Source organism: Argiope bruennichi, chromosome X1, assembly GCF_947563725.1.
Source record: "Argiope bruennichi chromosome X1, qqArgBrue1.1, whole genome shotgun sequence".
Classification (NCBI taxonomy): domain Eukaryota; kingdom Metazoa; phylum Arthropoda; class Arachnida; order Araneae; family Araneidae; genus Argiope; species Argiope bruennichi.
Genome location: NC_079162.1, coordinates 4,173,805 through 4,190,419, shown reverse-complemented (window position 1 = coordinate 4,190,419; position 16,615 = coordinate 4,173,805). Strand labels below are relative to the sequence as shown.

The 16,615-nt window shown below is 29.1% G+C and overlaps 1 protein-coding gene across 3 annotated transcripts in view; it reads right to left on the bottom strand.

The window, feature by feature from the left end:
- Positions 1–16,615, bottom strand: part of LOC129958533 (sterol O-acyltransferase 1-like) — a 112,071-nt gene that overhangs the window by 2,393 nt on the left and 93,063 nt on the right. For all 3 annotated transcript variants that reach the window (XM_056071071.1, XM_056071072.1, XM_056071073.1), the window contains 6 exons: positions 14,363–14,490; positions 11,152–11,227; positions 8,773–8,810; positions 3,957–4,055; positions 3,266–3,395; positions 113–255 (listed from right to left, as the gene is read on the bottom strand). In XM_056071071.1, coding sequence (XP_055927046.1) covers positions 113–255; positions 3,266–3,395; positions 3,957–4,055; positions 8,773–8,810; positions 11,152–11,227; positions 14,363–14,490 — 614 coding nt within the window. The remainder of the gene's footprint in view (positions 1–112; positions 256–3,265; positions 3,396–3,956; positions 4,056–8,772; positions 8,811–11,151; positions 11,228–14,362; positions 14,491–16,615) is intronic.

Sequence of the window (16,615 nt, the reverse complement as noted above, 5' to 3'; positions counted from 1 at the left end):
ACGTTGAGTTTCAACGAAATCTCGACTTGCAATTTTTTGACGTGTATAATATTTTCTCTTTCTATACTTCGTGTGTAGGAAGTAAAACTAAGTTAAAGGAGGAAAAACCTACTAAAATCCTCGGGCAGTTGATCCTGGCAGACATTTCCAAAGAGTAGAAAACTAGTAAAAGTCCATATCCTAGCAACAAAGTAAACCAAAGGAAAAAGTTCCAGAAGTTTGAGGTTCTTCTTCGAGTCATAAAAATGAATATAACTGAAAAAAAAATATTGGATTTTTATTAATAGTTTGGTGCAAATTAAAAAAAAAAATTAAGATCGAGACAGTTACAAAAGAATACAAAAATTGGAAAAATTTGAATAAATTAAAACTAGATATTTATGTAACTTTGATTTAGATATAACATGCCAAAATTTAATAAATTATGATTATTCATATAATAAGGGTTAAAAGAGAGGCTAAATCATTCTTATGCCTATAAAAAAGAGTATTTAATAATATGAGCTTAAATAAAGCATACTGGAGCTAATATTTCTTAAGTAGTAAAGCAATGTATCGGTTGATTATAATTAAAATTGCACTTTCAAAAGGCTGTTAATAAAGAACTACTGGTCAGAATGACACAATATTTCATATTGAAAAATTCGTTTTATGAATGAAAAAATTCAAAAGGTTACCGATATATGGGGCTGTATTCTTCACAGTATGTTGAAATCTGTTGCTTTAAAAGATGTGTTAATTTAAAGGTGCAAATTCAGAGACATGATATGCGCAGCTCACATTATTCTTGTGATAAAAATAAGGAACAAGCAGTTTCTGCGTTTCAGAAGATAGTCGTGTTTCTACTATGAATATTTTTACAAGAATGGTGACTATGCGAAAATTACCTTCAAGTAATCCCGGACGTTACGGGATTTTAGAAGCGGTTCCGGTAAAATAACAGCATTCGGTCTGAAGAAGATGATTGATAAAGCTGAAGAGACGGGCTCATTTGAAGTGAAATGTGGCATAGAGAGGAAAGCAATTGCTTCGACATCAGGGGAGGATGTGGCTACACCACTATAGAAAGTGCCAAGTACTGCTCTGGTAATGCGCAGTATATAGGGAATTTTCCAGACTTCAGACATATGTGTGTGCATGATTCGTAAAAATTTGCCAATCTTGCAATACTACCCATTCAAAATTACACATTTTCAGGAGTTACTTGCTATTGATCTGTCAAAACGAGGAGCTATTACTGAAGCCGGTTCTTTTTTTTTTTTTTTTTTGCTTCAAAGGAAATGGACAATGCATAGCCATAAATCATTTTGTAGACAAAAAAGCCCATTTAATTCTCCAAAGTTCTGTCGACATTCACAATTCCAAAACACTGGTAAGAGAGAATATGTTCCAAATGCAACCATCACCTCTTCATTTTCAAAAGGGCACCGTGTGGTGAGAGCTTACGGCAGGCTTTATTATTGATTGCTTAATTTTTGAACAGATTGATATTTTGAATCCTATAACCGGTACAGTCAATAGGATACGTTATGAATCTCTTTTGCGCAACAACTCATTTCAACACTGCAACAGAGTGGATGTGGACATGACAATTTTTATGCTGGGTAGCACTCCCCAGGACATTTCAACACAGCAAAGCAGCTCTTGATTCTTCACTTTGGAAATGACAAAATTATCAGTCGCCATTTTCCAACAGCTTGGCCGTTACGATCAACATACTTGAACCCTGTGGAGTTACCTATAAATGTTGTGTACAGACGTCCGAATGCGGTCTTAGGTGAATTGCAAACATGTATTATGCAACACATTTATATTATCACCACTGAAACACTCCGATATGTTGTGAAACATGCAGTTTTTGCGCTTTCAGCTGGCAGGAGGAAACGGTGGACAGTATACTGAAAATTTCTAAAGCAAATCATCCCCAAACTTCCTTTTCTTGAAGGTTTTACCAGTTTTGATTTAGAAACAGTTAAAAATCGATTTCATTTTTGCTTTTTTTTTTTTTTTTACAGTTTCTGGTTAGATACAGTTAAAAACAGATTTCAATTTTTTTTTAGCATAGGGACTATTAAAAACCGATTTCATTTTTACTTTTTTACGGTTTTTAGTCTAAAGACAGCTAAAAATCGATTTTTCCCACCTTATCGGGAAGGTGCCACAACGGATAAGGAACAAAGAGTACCTCGACAACATGTCAGGATTTTTAATTAGCACTTTATGACGAATAGAGGGCCTTTCAGGGCCGAATCAGTCAACTTTTGAACTTTATTTTTTATTTTTCAAAGTCAATTTTCATTGTCCTACTTATACTCAGATCTCACTGTAAAAATATCCCAAATTTTATATAGGAAATCTTTATTATAAATTTCCACTCCAAAGGAAAAAAGAAGTTTAATCCATATCTGTTATTATTCGATATGATATAAATGTTATTTTTCAATTTAATATTTCTACTGAATTTAGATAATTTAATATATTTATTGACAAAGTTTAATGTTCAGTATTAATGTTTTTTAATTTAAATTAATTAAAATACTTTCAACTTTTATATTGATATTTTAAAATCCATTTTGAGGAATCCCAAAATAATTTCACTTATAAACGGTTTAAATAAGGCGTATTCAAAAGTATTCAATTCTACAAAAAAAAGCATTCTTAGTTTTGTTAAAACATGCCAAAGCAGTTTTAAATACTTGTATTAGCTTTATTTGATTCCTTCTATAAACGTGAAATTTATAATCACTTTTATACTCAGTTATACTGAAAAATCGATTTTATACTTAGTTTTGACTCCATATGCATGGCTCAATTTATATATTGAATCTTCAAGAAAAAAGGATTTTCAGATTTCATAATATTTACAATAGCTAATTACAAAATATTTATTAAAAGGTTAATTAAAAAATTTCTAAATACGCTTTTATTAGTTTGTTGAAAATTTGAAAATAATTTTAAAATGTGAAGGTGAAAACAAAATCGTGTAATCATGAAGTAGTGAAAACAATACTATAAAGAAACAGAAGCAAAATTAATATTAAAAGAAAAAGAAATTGCAAATTAAAATGAAGAAAATTTCTGGGTATTCATTACAGATTTAAAAAATTATGTATATGACATATAATCGGTTACGGTTATTATATCTTGTATTCTGATGTTCCTATAAAAAAACGTGCTTTAAGCAGTACAGTACACAGATATAAACGTGCTTTAAATATGTTTTTATTTAGAATAATAAAAAAGTAATTCATAAAAGGATACTTACTACCAGCTATGTAAAATAATGTGAATAAAGGAGGGAATATAAATCTGAGAGAAACGGCTACGATATATTCATGAACAATTGCAGATAGCAGAAAAACTGACAACATAGCAACAGTTCTGCTTTTCAAAATCTAAACAAAAGATAAACGGCGATAAATAATCAAATACCTTTAAAAAGCAAAATATTCTGATGCTTTTAAAAAAGATTTAATACAATTAATTAGATTATATTAAAGATTTAATACAATCTAGAAATTATACAGCGTTATATTTTATGTAGAAAGAAATTAATATTTACTATTGTTTCTTCACTAAATTTTTTTATTAATAGGCTTTTTTTTAATTATGAATTTGGAAACAAATATCCACTTCAATTCTTTTTCAACTTATAATATCTAAGATTTTTGTTAAGTTTATATATAGAATAATATATGTGAATTTCAGCTTAGAACTTATTACTGAATTCTTAAAACGCTTATTAAAGATTTCTTTTCTTTTCTTTGATATAAATATTTAAATACCATCAGTGTCGTGCAGATTAATTCTAGAGGAATTTTTGCCACAAAATACAAACACAAACGTATCATTCAGCTTGTCTTCCAAATGAACTAACGCTGTTCTCGAAACAGAGAACTTATTACATTTATGCATTATGTGGTTCATTTAAATATGCAAATAAATTTGTTACTTACAGCGTACATATCACAATATATGTAGAAGTACAGCCAATCATGTACAAGTATATTCCAAGATCGGTAAAATTTTGTATAGGAAGTACAGTTCCACCAATCCTTTAAATAAAAATACACGAGGTATCATCTTTTCTGGGTGCAAGTAACTTTCAGAAATACATTATTTCGTCAGTTCTTTCAGTTATTAGTAGCAGAGTAAAATAGATAAAGACAAGCATCAAAGAAAACAAAATTTAATTTGAAAAAGCAAGGGATGTTCTTTTTCACAGGCATACACGCTTGTAGTTTACTGCCTCAATAAGAAACGTTCTCCTAAAGCAAACGTGCATTCATAAGATTTAACTTCATAGAAATGTTCCGAGCCAAACTTTGAAGATATCACTTTCAATTCCAGGAAAAATGGCACAATACTAAATAGAATCTAGATTTCAAACAGTGTAGTTTTAATAGTCTTACATAAGTTATGTTCATCATGTATAAGAACCTTTTTAATGGAATTCAGCTCCATGACGTCAGAGCTCTATTATGTCCAGTTCATTCATCTTCTAAATGACGCGATTTTCATTTTTTATTCGTCTATAAACTACTCAGCTATTAATTAAAATCCTTCTTCTCAAGCATGAAACAATGAAAGAAAATCATGCGATTACGTACTGGAAGAAACAATGAAACCGATTTCCGTTTCATTCACAGCAATGGAAATATTATTGTCAAATATTCTTCAAAATAGATTTAAAGCCTAATTATATACATATAGATCTAAAAATCTTACAGGAATTAAATTCTGAATCATTGAAAAGATAAAAAAGATAATTGTCTGGACATTTAAACGATGCAAAACAAATATTTTTTTCAGAAGTTACCTCAAAAATCTAAATTATTTTAATTAATTTAAATTTAAATTAAAATTTCATAGAAATCACTCTGAAATGTCCATTCATACTTCTCAAAATCTGAGCAAAATTTAGTAACTCGAGGTCATTTAGAGCGCGCCCACATTCATCCATATCAATAGTAGAGATGGGATTCACATGAGGAATAAACCGAAATGACTAAATTCACTATCACTGTGAAATACGATGTACATTAGAAGGTCCATTACACTAACAGCTCTGTTTTCAGCGAGGAAGCCTTGAGACTTTATTAGAAAATTTCACTTATACAACATACAAAAAACCTTGGAGGGGTATTAAAGAAAGCTTTAATATCTCTAACAATTTGAAGTTAACAAATTATTTTTGAGAAAATCATAAATATAATTATTATAAGATATTTAATTGAAGTTAAATACAACCAACATACTGAACGAAACATCTAATCGCCGAAGGCGGCTAATTGTCAATTAAATGAACACTCCAATCTATTATAATTTTAAAAATTGTAAACATTTATTGTAAATATATCAAAAAAATATTGGAAAAGAAAAGATATCTACATATAACAATTATAAATGAAATTATAAAATTGGTATATATAAAAATAGTCCTTGCAATTAAATTTAATAAAAAAATTCGCTTAAATTTAATAAAGTAAGCTTATTTTTCCAAAGTTCTAACCACCACAACAAAAAATGGAGTTTAATATTTAAGGAAATCAATCAAGTTATTCAGAATTTTATGGGAAAGAAATATACAATAAATATCTGTATTGGATTTCTAGCAATGAAAATTTTAAATTGTTCGCTAATATTAGGATGTATCCATAGAAAACGGTATTTAATCTTATAAAATATCGATGTTTAAAACTAGGACAGCTAATGTAAGTAGGAGTTTTTTTGTTCATCCTCAAAAATTGTATGAAGCTTCCAGTAAGATGGTTCTTTTTTTTTGTTTGTTTATTTCATTTACTGCATTGGAATAAACTCAAAAAGGAAGCAAGTAACTAATTGTTGTCAGCTATATTACTTTTTTGGTGGTGAATCATAGACTAATTACTCCGACCCGTTCGAAGGCATACGGAAAAAAGAATGATTGGACTGCCGTGATAGCAACACTGTCGGGAACTGGGGTTGTTTCCTAAGGGCCATCACCGGCTACGGTACAACCCTTCCCTAAGAAGCCCTTCCCGTCATCGATAGGAAGTAGCCACCCCCACATTTTCGTATACCTACAAGGGTGGCGAGAACCAACCACCATGCCAAACGCTTCTCACTTTCAATTACGAGGTGCTCCCCCGTGGGATTTCCTGGTTGTGAAAGCGGGAAATCTCGTTACATTAACAAAACTAATCATGATAAAACTGAATACTGAAATTCAAACAAAGTCATGAGAAATACCTGACTCATCTAACAAGTGAGATTGATTTTTTTTAAAGAATTTTGAAAATTACATTTATCACTCACATAAAACAAACAAAAAAAAACCGTGTTTAAAATCTGCTTAAGAAAAAATCTTAAAAGAAGTCACTCCATCAGCAGTTATTATGAACATTTATAAACATATGAAATCAGCACGCAACTAGAAAGATACTTATTTCATAAAACAATCTGTCGCCAAACCTCAGCATTTCAGCAAAAGCATTCGGCAAACAGTGTAATATGGGATAAAACGTTACGAACGAGATCATACTACCTGCGAAGATTGCAATAGCCATCAAACACACAAAATGAGTGATGGGTATGGGTTCAATGCCCGCCTTGTTGAAGCTATTCGCTAAGAAACAAATGTAGACAATATAGTCACCCAATACAATAAGAAATAATTGCAAAAGATTTCAGGCAACGAAACCCCAGCGAATACCAGATGTTCTGAAAATAAAAGAAAAAGTGAAACACTTTTATAAACTTTTATTTAAACGTGACTTTTCCCTATTTTTAACCAGAGGGAGTAGTCTTTCAAAAATTTTCACTCACAGTCCCTAATAAAGCTGTTAACCCAGAGAGCACCCTGCATGGTATTGACCTATTTTAATTATGATCTATTCAACTTTGTCGTGAATTTACCATTTTTACTGAATGCATCGTGTCATTCTTGGCGAGTTTTTTTGGCGACAAATCTCTGACTTGTGTTAAAAGTATCCGAAAATCGAATTTGTATTTTTGACACGTTTTTCTCAACCGATTCAAACAGAAATTTGCTAAAAACTGCTTTTTGTAGTTACAAATCCCATGCTAAATTAGATATTTTTAAGTCACTGCGTTTATTTGTTTCTGAAAATACAAGCCAACAAGTAGTCAACCTCTTGTTGAATTTCTCTCCAAACTAGATACGTAATTACAATACAGTTGCTAAATTTATGTACTGAGTTTTATACATCTCTCTTCGTTTTGTAGTTATTGTGTTAGCTTGTCCTCAAACAGCCGTACAGACAGACTTCCTCAGAACGGATTTTACTGAAAAGTTGACAGATGGCCAGATATTTTTTAATTGTATTAGTAATTTAGAATTTTTCGAACGTATTTTGAAAAAAAATCCGTTCGAAAAAATACACAAATTTTGTGCAAACACTATATACTAAATTTCAACCCTTTAGCTCAAAGCTTATTTGAGTTATATTTGTCACAGACAGACGTAATGCCAAAAATGTGTTTTACAAACTCAGGAAGTTTTCAGTTTAACATATATTCATTTAAATCTCGAGTAAAATTTTTTTTTAACGATTACAATACTTTTTCTACGTGAGGAAATAAAAATGGAACTTTATAATCAATTTTGAACGCATTATAGAGTTTTCAAATTAAGTATACTTATAAATTAGTAAATTATGCAATATTTAATTATTTCAGAATATAATTATCATCTGATGCATTTTTTTTTGCTATAGTATCACTATCTGATAGTGAATTTGAGAAAAAAATTTGTCTCAAAATTCTCTGATGTTTGTGTTAATGAATTATAAAATAATTAAAATTAGAAAATTCATTTTTAGTACATTCATACAAGATCACTTCCGAAATAATTTTTTTACTTAAATTTATTTTAAATCAAAGTTTTTTTTTTAAAAAAAAATCAATTTACATCGATGCTTCATAAAAGAACTATTCGCCACTGATGAGATTGAGTAAATAGTTAAAGTTTTAACATCTCATTTGATATGCAGATGAATTTTATTTCAATATCGAATGAATTTATGAATAATTACAATATTTAGAATTTTAAAACATTTATCAAATTAAGGAAATGATTTCTTAATACTATTTCTACTACGATTTCGTGTATTTTTATTTCTTATATTGAATAAATGAAAATGAATGAATGTGTTCATGCTATTTTAAAATCTCATCTATGCAACAGAAAAATTCGCACAAATGGATATATTGTTTGTAAACAACATACCGTTGCATAGCAAGCAATATCGTCCTTTATTTCTGTTTTCCAAATATTAAAACTGGAGGAAATAATTGAATTTTTTGCAATCAGTAGCGAATATGGTATGATTTTTATTACATAGACATAGCATGTAGGTCTCATGTTCATACTAAATATAAAAAAGAAAAAAAAATCCCCCACAATCATTCATGCTTGCAAAAAAAAAAAAAAATCAGTTTTTTTTTATTTCATGATGAAATTTGGAAAACAGAGGTATTTGGTTATTATCTTGTAAGTCGCAGTACATTGCACTTAAATTAACGAATGTAATTTTTTTCTATTATAGAGATGATATTTTAAAGCGACAGAAATATGTTAAAGCATTTTTCAAGAATTTGTCTAATTTTATTGATGATATATATATATAAACATATGCATAACTGACTTGCAAAATTCGTAAAATATCATAAATGAAAGAATGAATGCAAGGATTTTTCCTTTTTGTACCTTGGATAGCTATCTCTGTAAATTAATGTAGGTGCAAATAAAAAATATATCAGTTTTCCTACTTCTAGACAAGGAGGTGAGTTTGATTCCTCATCATCATCTGAAAAAAAATCGTAAACAGAGATTTTTAATTTTTCAATATGGAAAAACAAAAGCAGTACATATTTTATAAAAAGTACAGAAAAAAATAGAGATCATTAAGAGCTACCAAAATTATGAAATTTCTTTAGTAATTACTTTCATGCAGGCTTATTTTAACTTCTTAACGTATATAAAATATTAAAAAATGATGAAATTCAAAAAACTGGAATGCATTTTTAACATTTGTCATAATTGCTTGTTACGATTCATCCACGGTACTAAGGAGTTTATTACTTTTAACATGATAATGATTGTTGGTTGGAATATTGCCTGCATATTATTTGGTGCAACATGCAAATTTAAAAATTATTCAAAATTTTCATGATCAGGCAAATTATTTCACCCTGAACAATCAGATCTAATATGTTTTTCAGTAGTAAGTTCTCTGAAAGGGATTTATCAAACTTTTAATTCTATTTTTAAATAAAAATTCATTAATAAATCTATTTTTTTCCCAGGCAGCTTTGGCGTATGATAATGCAATAAACTTTTGCAATGCTTTAAATTTCAAAAAGTTGATTTTTCAGTAATACCAATTTTAATTAATGATGCAATTGCGTAAAGTAAAGATGCTTAAAGTATTATCACAATACCAATGTTCGATTCTAGATTTATTTATTGTTTATTAATGGAAGGCTCTTTAATAAATCACTATCAATATTTTAAATAAGTCAAAAAAATTTTTAAAAAATTGTCATATTCATAATGCGCACGATTACAGCGGATTTATTCTAGTGAAGCTTTAACGTTTAGTTTAAGTTGAATTTATTTTTTGTAGGTGTTTTAAATAAATGCTTTTTCCAGATTTTAACTATGAAAAGAATGTTATGCACAATGACTACACTGAGAAAGGATCTCATTGTTTTGAATCGTAATTAGATGATTAGGAAAACATCAGAGCCACACCCCACACTTTAACACCACACAGATTTGAGAATGTCTTGAATATCGACGGCAAGTTTCACATAAATGCTAGCCAACACCCACAGTGAATATTCAGAAAAATCGAGTCTCATATTTATAATATTTTCTTCTCAAAGCCGAGATATCACAATAGGATTAACAGTCTTGGGAATTCTTATAATCATCTTATTTGTAGTATTAAAATTTTCAGTGGGACACATTTTTGCTACTGAAATACTAAATAGTGTAATATTCGAACGCAATTAAGATTTGCGCACTGGGAAAGCAACTGAATGAATCATCGTCATCCTTGTAACCTGTAGTAAGTGAAATATTTTATCAAGATTTGACATTAAATATCAGCTAATGGTGTTTCAAATTTGATGTTGTTTGGGAGAATTCTACACTTAGATCGTGTTCTGTATTATATTAGGTAAAGATTCTAAGCTATCTGACAAAAATGTAAAAACGAGTAGATGAAATTAAACTAAGCAGATTTTTATCGAAAAACGCAGGTAGAAATGTGTAGCTAGTGTTACACATACACAAAGTAGAAATGACTGATTAAAAAGTGAAATCAAAAGAGACATTGGTAATTCAATTCTTAATGATAGGTACTGTTAAAGGCAAGCATCAACAATATCAGAAGATTTATATTGCTTTGAATGAATTGATTCTACTAGAGATCTTGAGAATTTCAAGCATATTTCCGGCAGCAACTGACATATTAGAAACTGGATTATCAATCTTGGATTAGACTGCGGTGGCCTGAGGAAAGGTTTAAGATCTGGATTCGTGGCAAGGAATTCCAGATTCTGTGCAAGTGAACTTAGTCACGTTGAATATGACATCGAGAACCGAACATCCTCTGAATAATATGGTGACATTTAGAGCAGGTAAGTACCAAATCTTTCAAGTATTCTGCATCCCAAATAACCCACGTGATGCTCCTGTCAATACTCCTTCGTACAGTGGTTGGCAGGGTGGCCGGCCTTGTACACAAGAGGACCTCGTGATGCATTTAAAGAAAAAGTCAATATAACTTATTCAAACTAAATCTAACCAAACCTTATGTTATAAAAACTGAAATTTGAATTAATATTGCGAGAGCTATAGATTAGGAGAGGGCCACATTTTTTGCCAGTCTGTGCTTTATTCTGATTTTCTTTTAAATCTTTTGATGTTAATGATGGTTGCACACGATAATTTATACATAAATTACAGTTGTATAGCTATTTTTTTATATCGTATATGCAATCTAACTTTATTAAAATTGTCATTCTAACGATAAACACCAGAAACAAAAATTTTCTTAATTTTTAACGGCATTGTATAATTTTATGGCTTTATCAGGATTGAATCACGAAAAATACGAATCAATTGAGATTTCACAATACCTTGATGGAGCTTATACTTTAAAACTCTGTTAATGTTTTCTCGAACAAATGCATAACTCTTCATAAAAAGTCTAAACTGAAATGGAAGAAATACAAAACATATGTCAATATAGATATAAAGCGAAATAAAATATATATAAGTAAAAATTGATACAAAAAATGCTAATATTTTTCCTTTACAGTTTAATATCAATGACAATGAATGAAACGATGAAAATGAAATTTGCAGTTAAAATATAAAAAAGATATTTCAAGACTATGAAAGATCGAATAATTTGAAAATCATAATTGTCTTAACTATATTTTTACTTGCCAAAATGCTTTTTATCCAGGCATCAGTATGTTATACTAAGCAATAGATCTGTCTTATCAATCAATATCTGCTATCAACGCTGTAGTCTATGTTGCTCTGTATTTTACGTTGTCATTATTGGCTTATCTTCATCAGATAGTTCCAAAATGTTGAATATTTCTTACTATACATCAAAGGATATAAACCATTTTTAATTGGACGTCAATAAATATTATGAGAATTAAAAATTTAGAGAGCATAAGGAAAATAAAGTTCGTTTTCTTTAGATGTATAAAACATTTTTAAATGAATAAATGCATTATAAAAAAGCAGATGATATTATTAGCTTGTATTAAAAAACTGTGATGACTACGAATAATCTATCACTATATGTTCCAAAAAGACTTGTTTTGGATTAATTTGCATAACTTATCCGCTCTATTTCCAATTTTTTTTTTTCGTCGTTCATGATTCTGCAAATTTTTTATCTAATTCGATTGCACAGACTTTCTCTTTTATTGAGCTAACGAAAATGAGAATTCGTTTTAAATTAAGAAAATATAAAACATTTTTCAACTCACTGGAATATAATTCCTTTCATCAAATGCTCTGTTTTGAAAACTATCTCTGCCAAAAGCATCTATTGTATTTCCAATACAATCTTTATTTTTATAAGACTTAGCATTCTTTTATAAATCTATGCTTTGTCGTATATCATGTGCTGCCTAACCACAGAATTTAGACCAATAAAAATGAAATGCCAACTGCTTTTACTTTCATTTTTCAACAGCTAAACAATACTGATGAAATCTTATATTTTTTCTTTTGGTTAAATTATTCTTTGCTTGTAGGCGAGAATTGGCCTTTGTCAAAAGTTTTGGCTCTATAATTTGCTTCCCACATAGAAAACATAACTTTAAATCAAAGTCTTTGAAAAGCACTTTTTTGATAGATATTACAGCTTGCATGCATTTGACTCATATTGTTTCTTCTTCTATAACTTCTTACTTATGAAAGCATTTCCTTATTGAGTCTGTGCATTTTCAATCTTTTTTTATCTATCAATTGATAATCTATTAATAAAGTCATTAATACCTTGTTTATCAGGAGGTACATATTCACAGACACTAAGGAAATACTGATAATCTGGAAGCAAATCATCGAAAACTTCAGTGATGAGCATATGGTCACGTATATTTCCCGTAGATTGCTTTAGTTTTACGTTCTAATTTCATTTAAACTGGGAATACATTCCGTCATTTGTTTTCCATCGCAAGTAGCATTAAAAATCTTTTTGTAACATACACATCTTTTGTAACATACACATCTTTTTGTAACATAACATCTTTTTGTAACATACATCAGCACAAATCCAAAGTGAGTATTCACTTTGGATTTGTGCTGATACAAAAAACATATTACTTTAGCAATATTACAGGTCCATTTTCATTCCAGCTAGCTGTGATATCTTATGAATTTAAATAACTTTTCTTGCATTCAGTTAGCTGTTTTATGTCTTCCTCTAAATCGTCATTTATTTCTGGAGCAATTTTTTTAAATATTCTAAAATAGTTCTTCGCTCTGTAAAATTACTTTTACTTGGAATTTCCATAAATTTCAGTTCTGAGCTCCTTTGGAAAGCAATAATTCAGTACTATTACTTGATTCAATCTCAATATTGTTGTTTCAATCTTTAGTTCAACTATCTACTAAACCTAACGTTTTATTCCTCTGTTTAATTTCAACAAATTTATTTATAACTATAGCAGATATATGGTACCTGAAACCATTATCTGTTAAACGTTTAACCATTTTACTAGATAAGCGATTTTTACTGGATTTCAGATTTGTAAAAAAAAACTACTTTCTTATAACCATAAATAATTAACTTGAAAAAGAAATTTATAATCTACAAACTATATACATAAATGTTTTTTTTTCTGATCTTGATATTTAAACTGGTCCCATGTAATAATTAATGACCCTTAGAATTGAATATTGAACACTTGTAGTTTAGTTACCACATTATATTGCCTATAATGTATACTATCAGCGAAATAAAAATAAATAAATAATTGAATTATGCCTCCGAAGGCATAATTCAATTACTATCAAGTATCATATCAAGATACCACTGAGCTAAATAATACAGAAGCGAAAAAAGAATTCTTTAAAACCACATAAAAATATGAAAAGAACTCGTATGCAATAATAATTCATTTACTCTCAATTGTTATTTTTATTGAATGGCAACACGTGGAACTCAAATATTGCGCGAAATGCTAATGCATAAGCCTGGTGTTTAATTAATAATTAAGTCCCGTAAGTCAACTTGGAAAAAAAGTTTATTCAGTAAAATAAATAAATAGAAAACACACTAAAATTAGAAAAGTTGCACAGATCAATTTTCAGTTACAAACTTCAAGTTACGATAATTAGAAATGTACTGAACTCTAGAATGATACAAAAATTATAGCTCTCCAATTGCAAACAAAATTATGATGATTCCTAAAATTTCCCAACTATTAATTCTAATTTATCATTTAGAATCAAGTTAATAAAAATTAATTCGAATTTTAAAATAGCTTTAAAAAAATTTCCATTTGGGATAATCCATCTGTGACCCATATTTCATCTCGATATATAAAACGATCCAAGAGTGTAAAGCGACGATTAAAACGAACAGAAAGATAAACCAGATCTTTTATATATTTAGAATATCATCCCTAAATGGTTTTGCAATTTATTAATTAATAGATTTCTGATGTTTCACCGAATGAGAGAAGTATTAATTATAACATAACGTAAATGTAAGAGAAATAAAGACAACATTAAATTCTTATTTAACTCTTAACTTGTATACTCTATTAACTCATATTTATGTATACTTGGTTTATAAAAAAAGAATACAATACTGACCTGTTCCATTACTAACGCGCAAGATGATGCGGGTGGTATATTGCAGTCTATGATTATTTTTGGTGGAATTATCAGCAAAGCCGCTTCATACAAAACGAATAAAGTGCAAAACATCAAATCATAAAGGCCTATAAAGAGATTAAAATATCCATTAATTTCATATCTATTCATACTAATCCATTGTTTTTGCTTTATACGAAATGAATAAAGTTCAAAATATCAAATCATAAAGGCCTATAAAGAGATTAATGTATCCATTACTTTCATATCCATTCATACTTATCCATTGCTTTTGCTTTATACGAAATGAATAAAGTGCAAAGCATCAAATCATAAAGGCCTATAAAAAGATTCAAATATCTATTACTTTCATATCTACTCATGTTTATCCATTGTTTTTGTTTCATACGAAATGAATAAAGTGCAAAATATTGAATCACAAAATCTATAAAGAGATTAAAGTATCCATCGTTATACATACAGAGTTCTAAATATTGAGCGATCATAAATTCTTTAATTCAGAAACGTTCTTTAATTTAATTTAAAATTAATTCTTTAATTTAAACGTAAGCCACTTTATACCAATTTTCCAGAAAAATGAAAAATAAAAATGAAAAAACTTCAATTCGTTATTTGAATAAATTATAATTATAAATTATAAAATAAATAAATTATAAAAAGTGTATTCTTAATAAATTTACCTAGTTATGACTTGATGTAATATCAGATTTTGTATACAAAATTGTTGTAACTGGAAAATCGTCTTTTTTAAATTACATTCCTTTGGTACTGAAAAGCAGAATTATAAAACACCTTTCAGGATTGAATAAAGGATGAGTAAATTATAGTACTGGTGTAAACTTGATATCTTCTTTGCGAAGAAATTGCGAGTTATTTCCTTTATATCAAATAATGAGTTTAAAAAAGTTAGATATGCGCTACATTGGTGATACGTAAAATATCCAATGGCTATTCAGTCTCAAATCTAGTGTTATGGGGCACGCATTTCAGACATTATTCCTCCAAAGATCTTGTAGCGAATGCCTATCATCTTTCCATATGAATCTGTAAACTACAGTCTCCGTCGAGGCTGTGTGTGACGTAATGGCGCGCTGCACATCATCCGGGTATTGACACGCACGATGCTTCTAAAAAGCTATTCTCTCCGTTTTCTTCGGAATGTTCGCGCACTCGCCTCGGTGAAGCTTGTAGTGAATCAAAATTATTTGTTTCATTTCTTAAGTTTAAAAGTAAATAAAATTATTTTTCTAACATGTTGCAATAATTGGAGTCAACCACAACTGCACGTAACCCTAATTACGACATCCTCAAAGCTTATTCATTTTTGGTCTTAAAAGAAATTTTTTTAGGGGGGGGGTTATGGTCATTTCCATTCACATGACAACTGAGAAATTTAAAGTCACACACAAGCGTTCTTTTTTTAAATCTTTTAAATGAATTACTATTTTAACTGAATCCTTTAACGACGTATCATGCATTAAATACAGAATTTACGTTCTTTAATTCTGTATACGCTTATTTAAAATTAATAAAAATATTAATTTAAAAAACAAAAATCAATTAAATTCTCTTAAGAATATGAGATGCTCTTTTCTTTTTTAAGCAATAGCAATAGAAGTAAAAAATAAAACGTAGCATTTAATTAAAAGCTAAAATAAATTTATGGTTAAATACAGATTTAAAAATGAGAAATTCCCTAAGATAAAAGAGTTTGACAAAATATTAAAAAAAAATAATCTGCACTGTTATGTTTTTGCATTCAACTTTTAAATAATTTCAATAAAAGCGTTATCAAATTGCATGAGTACATAACCAATAACTGAGATTTTCAGCTTTTTTCAAAATAACGACCCGTTTTGAAACTATATTGGAGCTCTTTTAGGATTCAACTTTCAATTTAGAACGCGATTAAAAAATGCAGGTGAAAAGTGAACCACCATATCCTCTTCAAACCTCCGTCCAAATCTAGCAGGAGTGGACGGAGGTTTGCCAGACAACAGCCCAGCGGTCAATCGAATCTCTATCCAGCAACCTTTTCAATCTTTAAGCCAAATATGACTCTTGCGCCAAATAAACTACAGAAAAACAACAACAATCAATCTTTAAACTGAACTCTTGGCAATAAACGACGATTCGGTATGAAGGAAATATTGGAATGTAATTTAGTTAGTTTTTTCATAGTTTTTTTTTTTTTTTTTAATTTCAAACAAAAAAATTATTTTTGTCATGGAA